Below are 16634 nucleotides of genomic sequence, written 5' to 3' on the forward strand. Positions count from 1 at the left end.
CCTTGGTCATGCGCTGTGAGCGCTTCCTGTCTTCTGACCTCATTTCATGTCGGCCGTTGCGGTTAGCGATGGACATGAATCCCAGACCCACAGTGTGTTTTCAAAAAATCACACTGCGTGGCTGGGATTCGTGGCCTTGTGCAGTAAATATGTTTGACACTCACACATGTCCTTACACCTGCTTCAGACTGGGCGGCCTCATCTGATCCCTTATCGCCTGCCGCGGCCATGAGGACACCCAGTCTGAAGAAGGCGGAAGGAGATGAGTGAACACAGGCAAACATATGCACTGCACATGCCCATCAATCACACCCTCGCTGTCCAAAAAAATAAGACACCGAGGGGCGTTGTTTCGAGCAGGGCAGACGCACAGGCGCAGCCAGCTAACCAATGATGTCAAAAGACGGGCAGCGCTAACAAGGGTGGTGCTGCGTATCATTAGAAAGGAAAGTCACACCTCAGGGACAGTGGAATGGTCTCTAATGAGACACATTTTGTACGTGTTGAGTTCCACGTGGGCAAGGAGAAAAAGTCAGCCACCTTGTACAAATGCAGCAGTACTGCTGTACAAGGTGGCTGTTATACATAGAAACACCTGGGGGTGGGGGGCAGGCTCCCTTCAATTTCAGTTCATGTGCCTGCGTGGCGTTTGCAGGTCACGTTACAAGCTACACAGCAGGGGAACAGCTGGCGTTGCTAAACCCCACTGACACATTGACTGGTGTTTTTCTCTGTGCAGCTCGCATGTCCGGGCAAAAACTGGCGGTGTTAGAGCCCAGGGTCAGCAGGAGGAGGAGAGGAGCAATGTGTAGGCCGAAGCCTGCACTGGTGGCAGCTTTTGGTCGGTTGTGCCAGCGTGGCTTGTGCTGGACACGATGCAAGCTACACAGCAGGGGAACAGCTGGCGTTGCTGAACCCCACTGACACATTGACTGGTGTTTTTCTCTGTGCAGATCGCATGTCCGGGCAAAAACTGGCGGTGTTAGAGCCCAGGGTCAGCAGGAGGAGGAGAGGAGCAATGTGTAGGCCGAAGCCTGCACTGGTGGCAGCTTTTGGTCGGTTGTGCCAGCGTGGCTTGTGCTGGACACGATGCAAGCTACACAGCAGGGGAACAGAAAAAGACCAAATTGAAAAATTTCACAGATTTCTCTAACATGCTCACAACCCTAGTGGGGGAGCCTCACAAAGAGAGCCACAATTCTAGGCTGGACACTCCACAATACAGAAATAATCATGAGGAAACGGAGTTACTGTCCATAAATAATCAGATTTTTATTAGTTAACTACCACAAAATTCTAATATTGATACAACAAGTTTCTACAATACATATAAATATAAACCTAAAACAAAAAAGAGGGGTAGTGGTAGCAAAAGAGATGGAAAGACACTGCGTGGATATACCCAATGCCAAAAGATCCTTTCATAAAGTGCTTAGTGCAAATGAGAGCTGGGCTAGGATCAGGGCACTATACAGTATTCAAAGTACGTCATGACAATTGTTGTTGCCAATTACACTAAGCCGTGCGCAAAGGCTCAGAAAGCTATTTAGTAAAGGTATATTAATACCTACATATAGAAGTGCCCAGATAAATCTTACCCAGATGCTGGCAGTTAGGACGCTCCACGCAGTGGCCCCTAAGCAGGGGAACAGCTGGCGTTGCTGAACCCCACTGACACATTGACTGGTGTTTTTCTCTGTGCAGATCGCATGTCCGGGCAAAAACTGGCGGTGTTAGAGCCCAGGGTCAGCAGGAGGAGGAGAGGAGCAGAGTGTAGGCCGAAGCCTAGTTGAACCAATTTCAAAGGTTACCTTTAACCCCCCCTCAGGTGTTGCAAGGTACAAGAGACACACCTTGTGCAGCATTAATGCTGCACAAGTAAAAGGTTGCTCTATTTAGTTTGCTCCTTGCACACGCTGAATAAAACACGTACACTATTTAGCCCATTATACTGTCAAACAGTTGTGGAGGCGTGACTTGTCTTTTTAAGGAGACGCAGCACAGGTGTCAAAATTTGCACCTAGGTACTGGGCGCAGATTCCTGAGCGTTGTTATTTGCTGTACAGGAGTCTGCGCTATTGTGATCCCTTGGCCATGCGCTGTGAGCGCTTCCTGTCTTCTGACCTCATTTCATGTCGGCCGTTGCGGTTAGCGATGGACATGAATCCCAGACCCACAGTGTTTTCAAAAAATCGCACTGCGTGGCTGGGATTCGTGGCCTTGTGCAGTAAATAGGTTTGCCGCTCACACATGTCCTTACACCTGCTTCAGACTGGGCGGCCTCAGCTGATCCCTTATCGCCTACCACGGCCAGGAGGCCGCACAGTCTGAAGAAGGCGGAAGGAGATGAGTTAAGACAGGCGAACATATGCACTGCTCGTGCCCATAAACCACACCCTCGATGACAAAATAAATATGACAACGAGGGGCGTTGTTTCTAGCAGGGCAGATGCACAGGCGCAGCCAGCTAACATGATGACAAAAGACGGGAAACGCTACCAAGGGGGGTGCTGCGTATCATTAGAAAGGAAAGTCACACCTCAGGGACAGTGGAATGGTCTCAATGAGACACATTTTGTACGTGTTGAGTTCCACGTGGGCAAGGAGAAAAAGTCAGCCACCTTGTACAAATGCAGCAGTACTGCTGTACTAGGTGGCTGTTATACATAGAAACACCTGGGGGGGTGGGGCCAGGTTCCCTTTAATTTCAGTTCATGTGCCTGCGTGGCGTTTGCAGGTCACGTTGCCGGCAACACAGCAGGGGAACAGCTGGCGTTGCTGAACCCCACTAACACATTGGCTGGTGTTTTTCTCTGTGCAGCTAGCACTTCCGGGCAGAAACTGGAGGTGTTTGAGCCCAGGGTCAGCAGGAGGAGGAGAGGAGCAGAGTATAGGCCGAAGCCTGCACTGGTGGCAGCTTTTGTTCTGTTGTGCCAGCGTGGCTTGTGCTGGACACGTTGCCGACTACACAGCAGGGGAACAGCTGGCGGTGCTGAACCCCACTGACACATCACCTAGTGTTTTTTTCTGTGTAGACAACACTTCCAGGTGGCAACTGACAGTGTTGAAACCCAGGGAATCAAAGAGGAGCAGAGTGTAGGCCGAAGCCTGCAGTGGAGCAAGTTGAAAGGGAACCTTTAACCCCCCCCCCCCCCCCACAGGCATTTGTTGCTGAAAGAGCCATCTTGTACAGCAGTAATACTGCACATGGAAAATGGTGGCTCCGAAAATTATGCTCCTTGCAAACGCTGAAGTACACACTCATATAATGTGTCCCCTCACACCGTCAAACCATCCCGGAAGTGGGACTTTCCTTTGTAATGTGACACAGCACAGCCGTCATTCCAACCCCCTTGGTGCCGGGCGCCACCTCCTCAACGTTGTTTGGTTCTGTCACGGAGCCCGCGCTGTAATGTTATCCCTTGGCCATGCACAGTTAGCGGTGCCCGTCTTCTGACATCATGTAGGTGTCAGGCTGGCAGTGCCTGTGCGTCCAAGCTGCCCGAGATCCAACCTTGCAGTCTCGTCCAACGTAATCCCACTGCGGGCCTTGGAACCATGGACATGCACAGTGCATATCCTCGACTCTCACTCCCCTCCTTCCCTCTTCTTCAGACTGTGCGGCGTCACGGCCGTGGCATGCTATTAGGGATCAGCTGACGGCGCACAGTCTAAAGAAGGCGGAGGGAAATGAGCGGGAGCCCGAGGGGAAGATATGCACTGCGCATGCCCATGGATCCCAGGCCCGCAGTGTGACTCAATCAGAAGACACAGCGAGGCGGGATCTCGGGCAGCGCGGCCGCACAGGCGCAGCCAGCCTGACACCAAATTATGTCAGAAGACAGGCAGCGCAAATAGGGCATGCCCAAGGGATAACAGAACAGCGCAGGCTCCGTGACAGCTTAAAACAACGCTGAGGAGGCAGCGCATGGCACCAAGGGGGTAGGAATGACGGCTGTGCTGCGTCACATTGCGAAGGAAAGTCCCAGCTCCGGGACAGTATAACGGTATCAGTGAACACATTTTATAAGTGTTAAGTTCTGCGTGTGCAAGGAGCTAAAAAAAAAAAGAGCTACCTTTTCCTTGTGCAGCATTACTGCTGCACAAGATGGCTCTTTCAGTAACAAACGACGGGGGGGGGGGGGGGGGGGGGGACAGATTCCCTTACATTTAGGTTGTTGTGCCAGCGTGGCGGTCGCAGGACACATTGCCGGCTACACAGCTGGGGATCAGCTGACGTTACTGAAACCCAATAACACTGGGTCGTATGTTTTTACTGTGCAGCCTGCACTTCTGAGCCGCAACTGGCGGTGTTGGAGCCCAGGAATAGCAGTTCAGGTGGTAGAAAGATGAACACAGCAGGAGACCTGGATGATACCCAATTACTTAATCAGGCAGAGGAGTGGCAAATTCCTGCGAGATCCAGGCCTGGTTCATTTTCAGGAAAGTAAGCCGGTCAACGTTATCGGAGGATAGTCGCATGCGACGGTCTGTTAGTACACCACCTGCGGCACTAAAGACACGTTCCGATAAGACACTAGCCGCAGGGCAAGCCAGCACCTCCAATGCATACTGGCTTAGCTCTGGCCATGTATCCAGCTTAGAGACCCAAAACTTGAACGGGGAAGAGCCGTCTGGGAGTACAGTAAGAGGGCAAGCCATGTAGTCTGTCACCATCTGACGGAACCGTTGCCTCCTGCTGACTGGAGCCGCCGGTGATGGTGTAGACATTTGGGGCGGGCACACAAAAGTGTGCCAGAGTTGTGCCATACTGGGCTTGCCTTGGGCAGAGGCACTGCTTCTGCTCCCTCTTTGGGCAGAGCCTCCCCCACTGCCTCGACGCACTGAGCTGCTTTGTAAAGCACTAGCAGCACTCCTCTCAGTTGGACAGGAGAAGATGATGGAATTCACCAGTGTGTCGTGGTACTCCCGCAATTTACGCTCCCGGGTCAACGCAGGGATGAGGTTTTGGACGTTTTCCCGGTAGCGAGGATCGAGGAGGGTGAACACCCAATAATCAGGCATGTTGAGAATGTGGTCGATGCGGCGGTCGTTTCTCAGGCACTGCAGCATGAAATCCACCATGTGCTGCAGAGTGCCAACTGGCCCAGAAACGCTGTCCCCTGCTTGAGACATGATCTCTGCCCGCTCGTCATCACCCCACCCTCGCTGTACACACTGACCACTGGACAATTGTGTCGCTCCCTCCTCTGGACGAAGCTCTTCCTCCTCCATTGACTCCTCCTCATCCTCCTCACAAATTGGCCCCTGCGTACCCCTTTGTGAGGAACCACGTGGCGCTGACTCTCCAGAAGCTGATGGAAAAGGTGACTCCTCATCCTCCACCTCTTCCACAACATCATCCCTTAACCCTTGCAAAGTTTGCTGAAGCAGGCAGATAAGGGGGACAGTCATGCTGACTAGTGCATCATCTGCACTTGCCATCCGCATGGAATAATCAAAAGGACGCAAAACCTGGCAGACGTCCTTCATAGTGGCCCACTCTGTGGTTGTGAAGTCTGATCGGCGCTGACTGCGACTTCTTTGCGCCTGATGCAGCTGGTACTCCATAACTGCTTGCTGCTGCTCACACAACCGCTCCAACATATGTAACGTGGAATTCCACCGGGTAGGTAGGTCACATATGATGCGGTGTTCCGGAAGGCGGAATCGGCGCTGCAGAGCAGCAATGCGGGATCTGGCCAAGCTGGAACGCCGCAAGTGAGCACACTCTAGGCGGACCTTGTGCAGCAGGGCATCAAGATCCGGATAGTCCCTCAGAAAACTCTGCACAACCAAATTGAGCACATGTGCCAGACATGGGATGTGAGTGAGGTTGCCAAGGGCCAAAGCTGCCACCAGATTTCGGCCATTGTCACACACTACCATGCCTGGCTGGAGATTCGCTGGCAGTAACCACACATCGCTCTCCTGCTTGATGGCATTCCAGAGCTCCTGCGCTGTGTGGCTTCGATGCCCCAATGAAACTAGTTTCAAGACGGCCTGCTGACGTTTGGCCACGGCTGTGCTCATGTCGGTCATAGGTAAACGTTCACGGGTCCATGTGGAGGTGGACTGTGACGGATCCTGCAGAGAGGAATCTGAGGAACTGGTGTAAGAGGAGGAGTCGATGCGTACAGACTGGATTCCTGCAATCCTTGGAGTGGGCAGGACACGTCCTGCGCCACTCGCACGATCTGTACCTGGCTCAACAACATTAACCCAATGGGCAGTGAGGGAAACGTATCGCCCCTGTCCATGCTGACTGGTCCACGCATCGGTGGTGCGGTGGACCTTGCTACTGACGGCGTTCAGTAGCGCATGTTTTATGTTTGCCTCAACATGCCTGTGCAGGGCAGGGACAGCCTGCCTGCTGAAGTAAAAGCGGCTGGGCACCTTGTACTGTGGGACTGCCAATGCCATCAAGTCACGGAAGCTGTCAGTCTCCACCAGCCTGAACGAGAGCATTTCCAGGGACAACAGTTTGGCAATGCCTGCATTCAGAGCCTGTGCTCGGGGGTGGTTGGCCGAGAATGCCCGCTTTTTCTCCCATGCCTGTACTACCGATGGCTGTAGAGTAGACTGGGAGTGTGAGGATGACTGGGAAGGTGGTGCTGTGGGTGGAATTACACTAGGTCTCTGGACAACAGTGGAGGAAGAGGCAACACGAGATGAAGAGGTGGTAGCTGCCGCTGTTGGTTGGCCTACGTCTTCACTGTGTTTCTGTAACTCCACCGCGTGCCTGGTCCGCACATGTTTCCACATATTTGTGGTATTGAGGTTGCTGACACTTTTACCTCTTTTTACTTTCTGATGACACAGCTTGCATTTGACAAAACAAATGTCATCTGCAACTGTGTCAAAAAAGGACCAGGCACTGCAAGTCTTGGGAGCGCCCTTTTTGGCTTTGGAAAGAGACAGGCTCCTAACGGGTGCCAAAGTGGAGGCTACAGGCTCCGCAGTCTTCCCCCTCCCTCTTTGGCCCGTAAGGGGAAGCTCTTCCTCAGAGCTGCTCCCACCACCTTCCTGTTCCTCACGCCACGATGGGTCAAGGACCTCATCATCTCCACTACCCTCTGCCACCAACTGCTCCTCCTGGGTAGTCTCGGCAGCACAGTACGCATCAGAAAGCGGCACCTGAGTTTCATCATCAGATGCGTACTGCGTTGTGGTCACCGGAGGCACTGGCCCACCTGCCTCTTCAGAGTCAGAGAGAAAAAGCTGTTGGGCATCACTGCACACTGCCTCTTCTTCCATTTCTCCAATGCTGCTTGGCTGGCCCCGTTTCCAAGCCAAGAGATTCAGAGAACAGAAGTAGAGACGGCTCCTGTCCTGGGCTCTCTGACTGCCTGGCCAATTTGGCAGGTGGTGAAGAGACAGATGGCTGCTCTCCAGTGCTCTGTGCCTGAGAGGATGTGGCACTAACTGAAGTCGATGCCGAGGCGTTAGCTGCCATCCACCCGACAACGGCTTCAATTTGGTCTTCACGCAGCAGCGGTGCACGGCGCTCTCCGACAAAGCTGCGCATGAAGGACTGTTCCCTGCTGAAACTGAGTGACGACGAGTCACCGGCGCCCGCAGCAGGCACAGAATCACCACGTCCTCTCCCTGCTCCTCTCCCTGCTCCGCGCCCACGTGCCTTACTCCCTGCTCTCTTCATCTTGGTTGACAGATAAAGATAAGCAGAAAAGAACTAAGGCCTTAGCGTGCTTATTCCTGAAATGCTCCTCCTAACAGGTGTAAGAAACACTAATGTTGTAAAGTGTGGACTAAACTTTATTATTTTTCAAATGTGGCCTACACAAGTGTACTTTTTTTTTTGTGCAGATCGGGCTACAGAGCTAGTTTAAATCACACGGAGACCGTGCAGACAGCCGTAAACGGCGCTGCAAGGCCAAAAAACCCTCCTCTAGGTTATCCTATGTAGTGTTTTTCCACTATTTAGCTGGAGACGGGTGGAAAGACACTAATAGGAATTTTTTTTTTTTAATTTTAAACAGGCTGCACTATTTGAAAAAAAAAGGAAATTGTTTTTCAAGGTATGAGGCAGTAACGCACCCTGAGCTGAATCCAACCGGCTATAGCTGCACACAGACTACAGGGCGAGCTGCGCTCACACAGAGACCGTGCAGACAGCCGTAAACGGCGCTGCAAGGCCAAAAAACCCTCCTCTAGGTTATCCTATGTAGTGTTTTTCCACTATTTAGCTGGAGACGGGTGGAAAAACACTAATAGGGAATTTTTTTTTTAATTTTTAAACAGGCTGCACTATTTGAAAGAAAGGAAAATTTTTCTCAAGGTATGAGCCAGTAACGAACCCTGAGCTGAATCCAACCGGCTATGGCTGCACACAGACTACAGGGCGAGCTGGGCTCACACGGAGACCGTGCAGACAGCCGTAAACGGCGCTGCAAGGCCAAAAAACCCCCCTCTAGGTTATCCTATGTAGTGTTTTTCCACAATTTAGCTGGAGACGGGTGGAAAAACACTAATAGGAAATTTGAGAAAAAATGTGCAGCAGGCTGCACTATGAGCAAAAAAGGACAACTGTGTGAGGCAGTGTGAACCCCCCCTGAGCTGAATACAACCGGGTATATGGCTGCACACAGACTACAGAGTGAGCTGCACACACACACACACAGAGACCTTGCAGAACGCTGTTAAAACAGCGCTGCAAGGCAAGAGCAAGGTGAACAGTGAAGAACACACAGCGTTTTGCTAAATTAGCCTTTGGAAAGGAAAATAAAGCAATTAGCTAGCTCAACTGGCCCTCAGTTAGAACACAGCGTCCTGTCCCTAACTGAAATCACAGCAGAGTGAGCGCAAAATGGCGGCAGCGTTTTTTATAGTGCAGACTGACATCATTTCAGCAGCCAATCACAGCCTTGCCAGTACTTACATGCCCACCATGCTAAACAGGATGTGCCCACACTTCCAATCATTCCTCATTGGCTGCTGCGTTCTGTTTGAATTCTGGGAACTTCCGATTCCGGTATCCGATACGCGGGAAGTATCGGAATTCGGTATCGGAATTCCGATATCGCAAATATCGGCCGATACCCGATACTTGCGGTATCGGAATGCTCAACACTACCCATCACTCCATTTTAATGTGAGCATTGAAAGTTTGTTTTACAGCTTTAAGAAATATATATTTCTTTTATACTTACCTATGCTCCCACGAACTAAACCACACAGTATACAGCCAGAGAAGCAGCGGGATTTATTAATGAAAACCACAGTAAATACTACCCCCTCCCATGCACCTCAGTGGTGGTGGTGGAATTCCGAGCCTGCACCCTGCACTCGCCTCCACAATACATACATTTTCCTCCCTTCTATGGGTGCTGCCAGGATCTTCTGCAGGTGTCGGCGAGTCACGACGATAAGATGATCTCCCCATTTCCCCCCTGGATAGTCATCTCTAGGTACCATGTGTACTTGGAGATGACTATGCAGGGAGGAAGTGGGGAGAGCATCTTATCGTCACACACACTGGAGGTCACTGGAGCGGAAATCGCCGGCGCCTGCGCAGAAGATCCCTGAATGCAGTGCACATAGAAGGGAGGAAAGGGTACTTATTGTGGAGGGAGTGCAGGGCGCAGGTGCGGGATTCCAGCACCAGAACTGATGTGCGTGGGAGGGAGGTAGTATAATGAAGAGAGGAGGCAGGGATTTCTTCCAGGCACCATACGCCCTGAAGCCTGGAAGAAATCATTAGCATAAAGAAAAAAAATATTAGGCATACAGGTAGGACAAATTTAACATTTCTACCACCTGTATGCTCATATTAATAGGTCATATACGTCCCAGGGGGGGGGGTGACAGATTACCTTTAACAGCAAGATCCTACCAGTGTAAAAAAAATATCTGTATTCAATAAAAGTCAGAAGACCATTTATAAACTGAAATAAGTGGAAATTTTGTTTCACCGCAGCAGGACTTTGCACCCACTTCTTTAGCCCAATTATAAAGGTCTTGTAAAGTGACCGTGTCCCATGTCAAAGGTGCTTTTTCTTATTTTTTGGAGAATAGCTACTGTAATAACATGGAAAGTGAAGCCTTGATTGAAACACACCATGTAAAATGATAGATCTATTGAAGACAAGTGTTATACACATTAATTGAATATGTTTGGTTATGTAACAGAAAAAAACAACATTTTTATTACTATAACGCTTTCATTTCAGATAGAATACACATCACACATTTCTAGATATAGTGTGGATATTACATGTTAAACTTTAGGTTTAAATTGTAAAAACAAAACAACGTTGTGTAACAAACGTATTCATCAGATTGAACATTCACCGACAGGTCTACATCTCACTTAGTGTCTTGCAGACTTGCAACGCACTTCTCCATCTCTTTATCAGCAGCGATTATATATTCTATGAAGGCCTGCTGTTCTGCCGTCGATGCCGCTCTTACAGAAACGCACTTAAACAGGTTTCTTTTCTGGTCATAATTCCCCATTGCCCTGTGATTTCGGCCTCTGATTAGTCTTGGCAAGTCCCGGTCCTGAGATACAACATAAACGTGCATTTCTATGGAATGAATTAATGGCTGCATCTACTGTAAGTTACATTTCATCTGAAATTATAAATAACGTATAAAAGGTATCAGACCCCCACTGAACTGATATTGATGCCCTATCGAAGGACCCCGTTATGAATAGAGAAGTATGGTGCTTGAATGACTACTGCTCCAATGTCTACAGGACTTGCCATATTAGAAATTGTGCATAATCACAAGAAAACTAATCTCCTCCCAGTTTAAAAAAACATATAAAGGGGTATCAGTATTTCAGCAAATTAAAGTTATTTATGGTATAAAGAAACATTATACAATTTTCAATATATTTCTGTTTCAACGAATCATGACTTGAAGCTCAGGGAATCTGTCCTGTCATATGATGGACACATGGAGCTTAGCTCATTAACCTGTACTGGAAAGAGCTATGACCGATGCCTCATCACATGACCAGGACAGATTTTTACTCACCAAAACTAGACTCAAATTACTTTGATATGACTGCAAAAAGAGATCTGGAAAACCATAAAAAGTGATACTAAAAGTAAATAAACCAGAGAAAGTGCCCAACTTATCAAACAATGAATAGTTAACTACTGTTTGCTGGTCCGTGATAGTCAGATGAAAAGTATTTGTGCCCTAACAGAAATAAGATTTAGAAATGCAATGAATTATAGCTGTGTTGTAAATCTATGAAGGGAGCAGCTTTTCTTTAAACTCAAGCTTAAAAAAAACGTTAAGAATGGAGTATTGAATTACTTACAATTTCATAAAATATACATTGAGCGTAATTCTTGCCATCCCTTAGAAGGAAGAGTTTTGATCCGTGGTCACCTGAGGTGACGGCAGAGTCTAGGGTCGCTATAAATTAGAGAAACCGGTGTTTTAGCTGACATTTTTATTGTATAAAAAATACGGAGCAAAGTTTCAAGATTTTTCTTGAGAAGGTTACATCAATGCAAGTACAAATACAGTGTGAGGTGTTCACATAATTGGACAAAAAGAAACATTTTTGTATGCTTAAAAAAAAAGAGAAAAAAAGGCAGCTCCAGGTTACCGTATTGCTTCGTAAGTGGTTTTCCACAGTATCAGATAGATGCTGGAGATGTGGAGTGGGGGAGGGGACGATGACACACATTTGGTGGAGATGTCCCATAATAAGAGGTTTCTGGACTCAAATTCAAAACTATTCAAAAAATAACTTGTTTCTCTGTATTCAACTCTCCTGGATCACTTTTGCTCTTTATGATCCCAACTAGTCTCACCAGATAGAAAAGATCTATAGTAAGCTACCTTATACAGGCGGCTAAGAATATCATTCTTCGTTACTGGAAAAATACTTCTGCACCTACTCTGGAGGAGTGGTTCTCTGAAATAGCCCTTCTACATCGGATGGGACATTTGACTGCCCAATCCCCAACTGACTGTGATAGATACTGTGAGACTTGGAGAGACTGGATTCAGTTCCAGGAATCTGATGCCGACCGCCTTTCATCAGACTGATGTGACCCCTTTCCTTCTCTTTACTGACTACGTCCTGCGATGGTCAGTGCCGGGGCTGCACTGTGTATGGTTTCCATTGGATTTTAGTAACCTCGTAACTTGAATATTGATGGCTCAAAATGTTCCCTTCCCTGCCCTCCTTTTTCTTCCTATAACTTGATGTTTTATTGGACATTATACTCATATTCTATGATATATTGATACTGATATTGTCCTGTTTATTCTTCTTTTTTTGTATTTTTGTAATTGGAAATTATATAATCTTTCAATTAAAATTGAATTAAAAAAAAAAAGACTAAATCCTTCCATTGTAATTTTTCTGTGTTTTTTTTAGGATTCACTCCTGGTTTGGGGTTTTGCCATAGACTGTGTGACAGTACACTACCAAACCACAAGCCCAGGTATTCAAATTCATGAACAGAAAACTGGGTATTGCACAAGGGTAGAGTTTGATCTCTATCTGATGTGTCCTGTCCACCCAAGGAAGCTGCTGGAGCACGTAGTTCAGAGAAACACCAACAATACACCTATTACCTCTCTATTCTAATCGAGTGCATTACATTTTGTGGTATTAACCCCTCCACTTTACACCATCAGGGAAATTTTAATTAGTAGGAAATATGTTTTTACAATTTCCTGCTGTTTAAACTTTGGGTGCTTCTTATAGTAATGTGTGACCTATAGTCTGAAAAATATGGTGATTAATATGAGCACTTAAAAAAGAAACCTACTAGTCTATGATACTGGCTAAACCAAATGATATGGAATTCCTAGTACATCTGACTGTAATAATATAGACATTGTATCATACATCCAAGTGAATGACACGTACCAATTACTTCAAATAACAGAGGGATTCGGTCACTGTACTGACTCCAGTGCTTCATGCTTTCTATTGATGCAGATAGGATCCTTAAAGAATTAATCTTTTCTTTAAAAGTCATTTGGTAAAGAGGTATAACCTTTAAGGAGACATAATTTTATCAGTGACACATGGAAAATACCTCAAATAATAAAAAAATAAAAAAATCAGAGTAAAAAGAAATGGCAACATGAGCCACAACAAAACAAAAACAATATGAGAAAAGCAAAAACCTTTATTTAATCCCAAAAAAAACCAGTTTTTGTTTTCTGGATTTCACTGAAGCACCATCATGGCTGGCACGAGGGCCTTCAGCACATCCCATGGCAACCCATAGGCACTTTGTGATTGTTTCGCGGGAGGATCCAATGAATGGATTGTTTGGCGCATCCCCTGTATGTAGACCCTAAAACGCCACTGATAGAGCTTGACAGAGACATTTGCGGGGTTTACAGCAGCAAGTATAGATCAGCTCTCCTCACTTCAGTTACAGGCAGATTCTAGCTGTTTTAATACAGCCATCATCTACCAGGAATAGTGATGAGCTCCCTCCATATACCCGCTACCGATTTGTGCCACACATGTACAACGGATAACCTGAAAGGGGCTAAAAGAAGAAAAATAGTCTGAAGAGAATTAGCGCTTTTTATGTCATGCTGAATGAATATGGTAGACAAATCCTGTACCATTAAAAATAAGGTTATGCTGTATCAATAAGAATGTAAGCCCAATAACAGAAACAAAGATTAGATTTGTGATCTAAAGTAAATCGAGGAATTAGCATGAAAAATATAGGAAAAAAATTCTCCATCTTCCCCCTCATCCGAGAGAATCAGAGGACACGATGATCACACTCTGATCGGAGTTTTATCAGCGTTTGATCAGAGTGTGACTTGCATTATCGACCCGATTGTTTCAGATGAGAGATTCTACAGTCTTCTGCACCTGCCCTAATGTGTATGGGAGCCTTTTGGTAATTTTTTTTTATAGCATGTGGTGTGTTTAGGCTCTACTAAGTGTTATCTATTGAAATGGAAATGTCTGTACCTGTATCATTTCTTCCTCTGGCATATCAGCAAATGCATTATCTTTGTTCAATCTGATATTACTCTGAAATAAATATGCAGGCGGTTGCTCTTTTGGTCCTGGTGAAACAGCACAAGAATAATGTGACTTCTTGTAAGATGATACAGAAGTCTTCTGAGAGAGCTGCGCTGGTAAATGGACTTGAAGAGGATACTTCTCATTTACACTTTGACCTCTCCCACGCTCCATTTGTCCATATTGCTTTTTAGGACCAGAAAGTAAATCTTTACTGAAGTTGGTAAACATATTTTCACTTCTAGGGCAGATATCTGTTGATCTGCAAAATGAAAGTGCATTGAACTATTACAGAATACAACATTATGATTACAGAAACTGTTTTTTCGCATTTTACATAATAGCAACAATTTTCTGAGAAGTGATTTTAAAGGATCTTAATAGCAGCTTATTTATACATTACTTATCTTATTTTGGTTGTAAAAACCTCATCCTTTACATAATAAGCAACATTTTGGTGTAAATCTTATAACATCACCAGCTGAACAATGCAGTGACATTTGAGACTACAAAATATTTGGTTTGGCTCAGGTGTGTGGGGTATTATTTAAAGGGGTCCCGAGTTTCAATCAACATCTATTACAGCTATAAAGAATACCGAGTTCTTGTGTGGCCCCGTGCACAAGGCCTTACTCTGAAAAGGTAAACATTTTAAATGGAATTGTTTGTGAAATCTGGCAATTCTTAACAGGAATTCCACAGACAGTTTCTGCATTGGCAACACCACTGAGCAGGTACCAGGGAACGCTTTTGTCCATTCACCCCTATACAGGTATCTGGCCTTCACCTCAAAGATCTGTTCCTTGAAAGAGTGCCTGCTGGCTAGTGAAACAGTCGGGTAAGCAAACACAAAATCAACAGACAGGGACAAGGTCAGGAGGAGAGCTGGGGTCAAAACTAGAGGGACAGAACCAAAGACAAAATTAGCAGAGAGGGTCTAAGGCAATCCAGAGAAAAGTCTAAGTATCAAACTGTAGGTTAGACAGCAAAGTATTAATGGTAGCAGCTGAGTTAGGTACCATCACTACCAATCAGGAATATTGCACCAGAAGCAGTAAAACCGCTTATAATTTTCAAGGGCCAGATATCAGTGGGAATGTCATGCACCCTTATTAGCTGGATGGTCAGCAAGAGCTGATGCATATGTGAAAATTTCATAGAATAGACCTGGGAAATTATACTGCCCAGCAGGAAGAGACTAGAGGGCTTTCACTAGGCAGCAATTGCGCCACTGAGCAGATGAGCGAATTTGCTCGGTTTCCCTCTTAATCGGCAAGCTGCAGAGGGAACCCGGCTTTCCTGGATCGCACTGGCCGACCAGCTGATCGGCACCGCAGCTGCATGTGTCGCGGCTATGTCAGTCACAGCACATGTATGGAAAGCCTGTGTGTTGGGCTCTCCATGCATGTGTCGTGACAGCTGCGGCGCGATCAGCTGATCGGCCAGTGCGATCCAGGAAGCCGGGTTCCCTCTGCAGCTTGCCGATTAAGAGGGAAACCGAGCAAATTCGCTCATCTCTAATGATAACATCTTAGTTTTTACTAAATGACAATCTGGGTCACTAGCACACCACCCAGTCATGATGTACTATCCATCAGTAAAGGTACTGTCACATTAAGCGACGCTGCAGCGATCTAGACAACGATCCCGATCGCTGCAGCGTCGCTGTGTGGTCGCTGGAGAGCTGTCACACAGACAGCTCTCCAGCGACCAACGATGCCGGTCCCCTGGTAGCCAGGGTAAACATCGGGTTACTAAGCGCAGGGCCGCGCTTAGTAACCCGATGTTTACCCTGGTTACTAGCGTAAACGTTAAAAAAAACAAACACTACATACTTACATTCCGGTGTCTGTCCCCCGGCGCTGACAGTGCAGGAAAGCACAGCGCCGGGGGACAGACACCGGAATGCAAGTATGTAGTGTTTTTTTTTTTTTACGTTTACGCTGGTAACCAGGGTAAACATCGGGTTACTAAGCGCAGCCCTGCGCTTAGTAACCCGATGTTTACCCTGGTTACCAGTGAAGACATCGCTGAATCGGCGTCACACACGCCGATTCAGCGATGTCTGCGGGAGATCCAGCGACTAAATAAAGTGCTGGACTTTCTGCTCCAACCAACGATGTCACAGCAGGATCCAGATCGCTGCTGCGTGTCAAACAACGATATCGCTAGCCAGGACACTGCAACGTCACGGATCGCTAGCGATATCGTTCAGCGTGACGGTACCTTAACACTAGTTCAGGAGTGACTGATGCATATAAAACAAATCCAGCAACTGGGATTGCGAGAGCTTGGGATTGTGATGGACATCACACTTAAAGAGGAATTTTTTTTATTTGGGCCGCGGTTTGAAGATATAGAAAATAAGCACACCAATAGCAACCCACCCCAGGTCCAGAACTGCTTTTCTGCTGCTGCTCTGGTCTTCATTAACAGGCTGTAGAATTGATACCATTACTACGGTGCACAAGACTGCTGCAGCCAATCACTGGGCTCAGCAGCTCATGCTATCTGCATCACCCCTGAGCTGTGACATGCTGCAGTGCTTGACCTGGAAGGGCGAGTATTGGTGTGTTTGTTATTTTCTGTCTGCAAACCTATCCCAAACAAAAATTTATCATGGAAAACTCCTTTA

At 47.0% G+C, this 16634-nt stretch overlaps 1 protein-coding gene across 1 annotated transcript in view; it reads right to left on the reverse strand.

Annotated features, from left to right (window-relative positions):
- Window positions 1-10083: 10083 nt before the first annotated feature.
- The window catches only part of SPATA22 (spermatogenesis associated 22), a 38139-nt gene continuing 31588 nt past the window's right edge, over window positions 10084-16634 (reverse strand). The window contains exons 4-7 of the mRNA XM_069761065.1: window positions 13946-14261; window positions 12869-12998; window positions 11297-11394; window positions 10084-10521 (exon numbers count right to left, since the gene is read on the reverse strand). Coding sequence (XP_069617166.1) covers window positions 10327-10521; window positions 11297-11394; window positions 12869-12998; window positions 13946-14261 — 739 coding nt within the window. The 3' untranslated portion in view covers window positions 10084-10326. The remainder of the gene's footprint in view (window positions 10522-11296; window positions 11395-12868; window positions 12999-13945; window positions 14262-16634) is intronic.

The sequence above is a fragment of the Ranitomeya imitator genome, chromosome 3 (assembly GCF_032444005.1).
Source record: "Ranitomeya imitator isolate aRanImi1 chromosome 3, aRanImi1.pri, whole genome shotgun sequence".
Taxonomy (NCBI): Eukaryota; Metazoa; Chordata; class Amphibia; order Anura; family Dendrobatidae; genus Ranitomeya; species Ranitomeya imitator.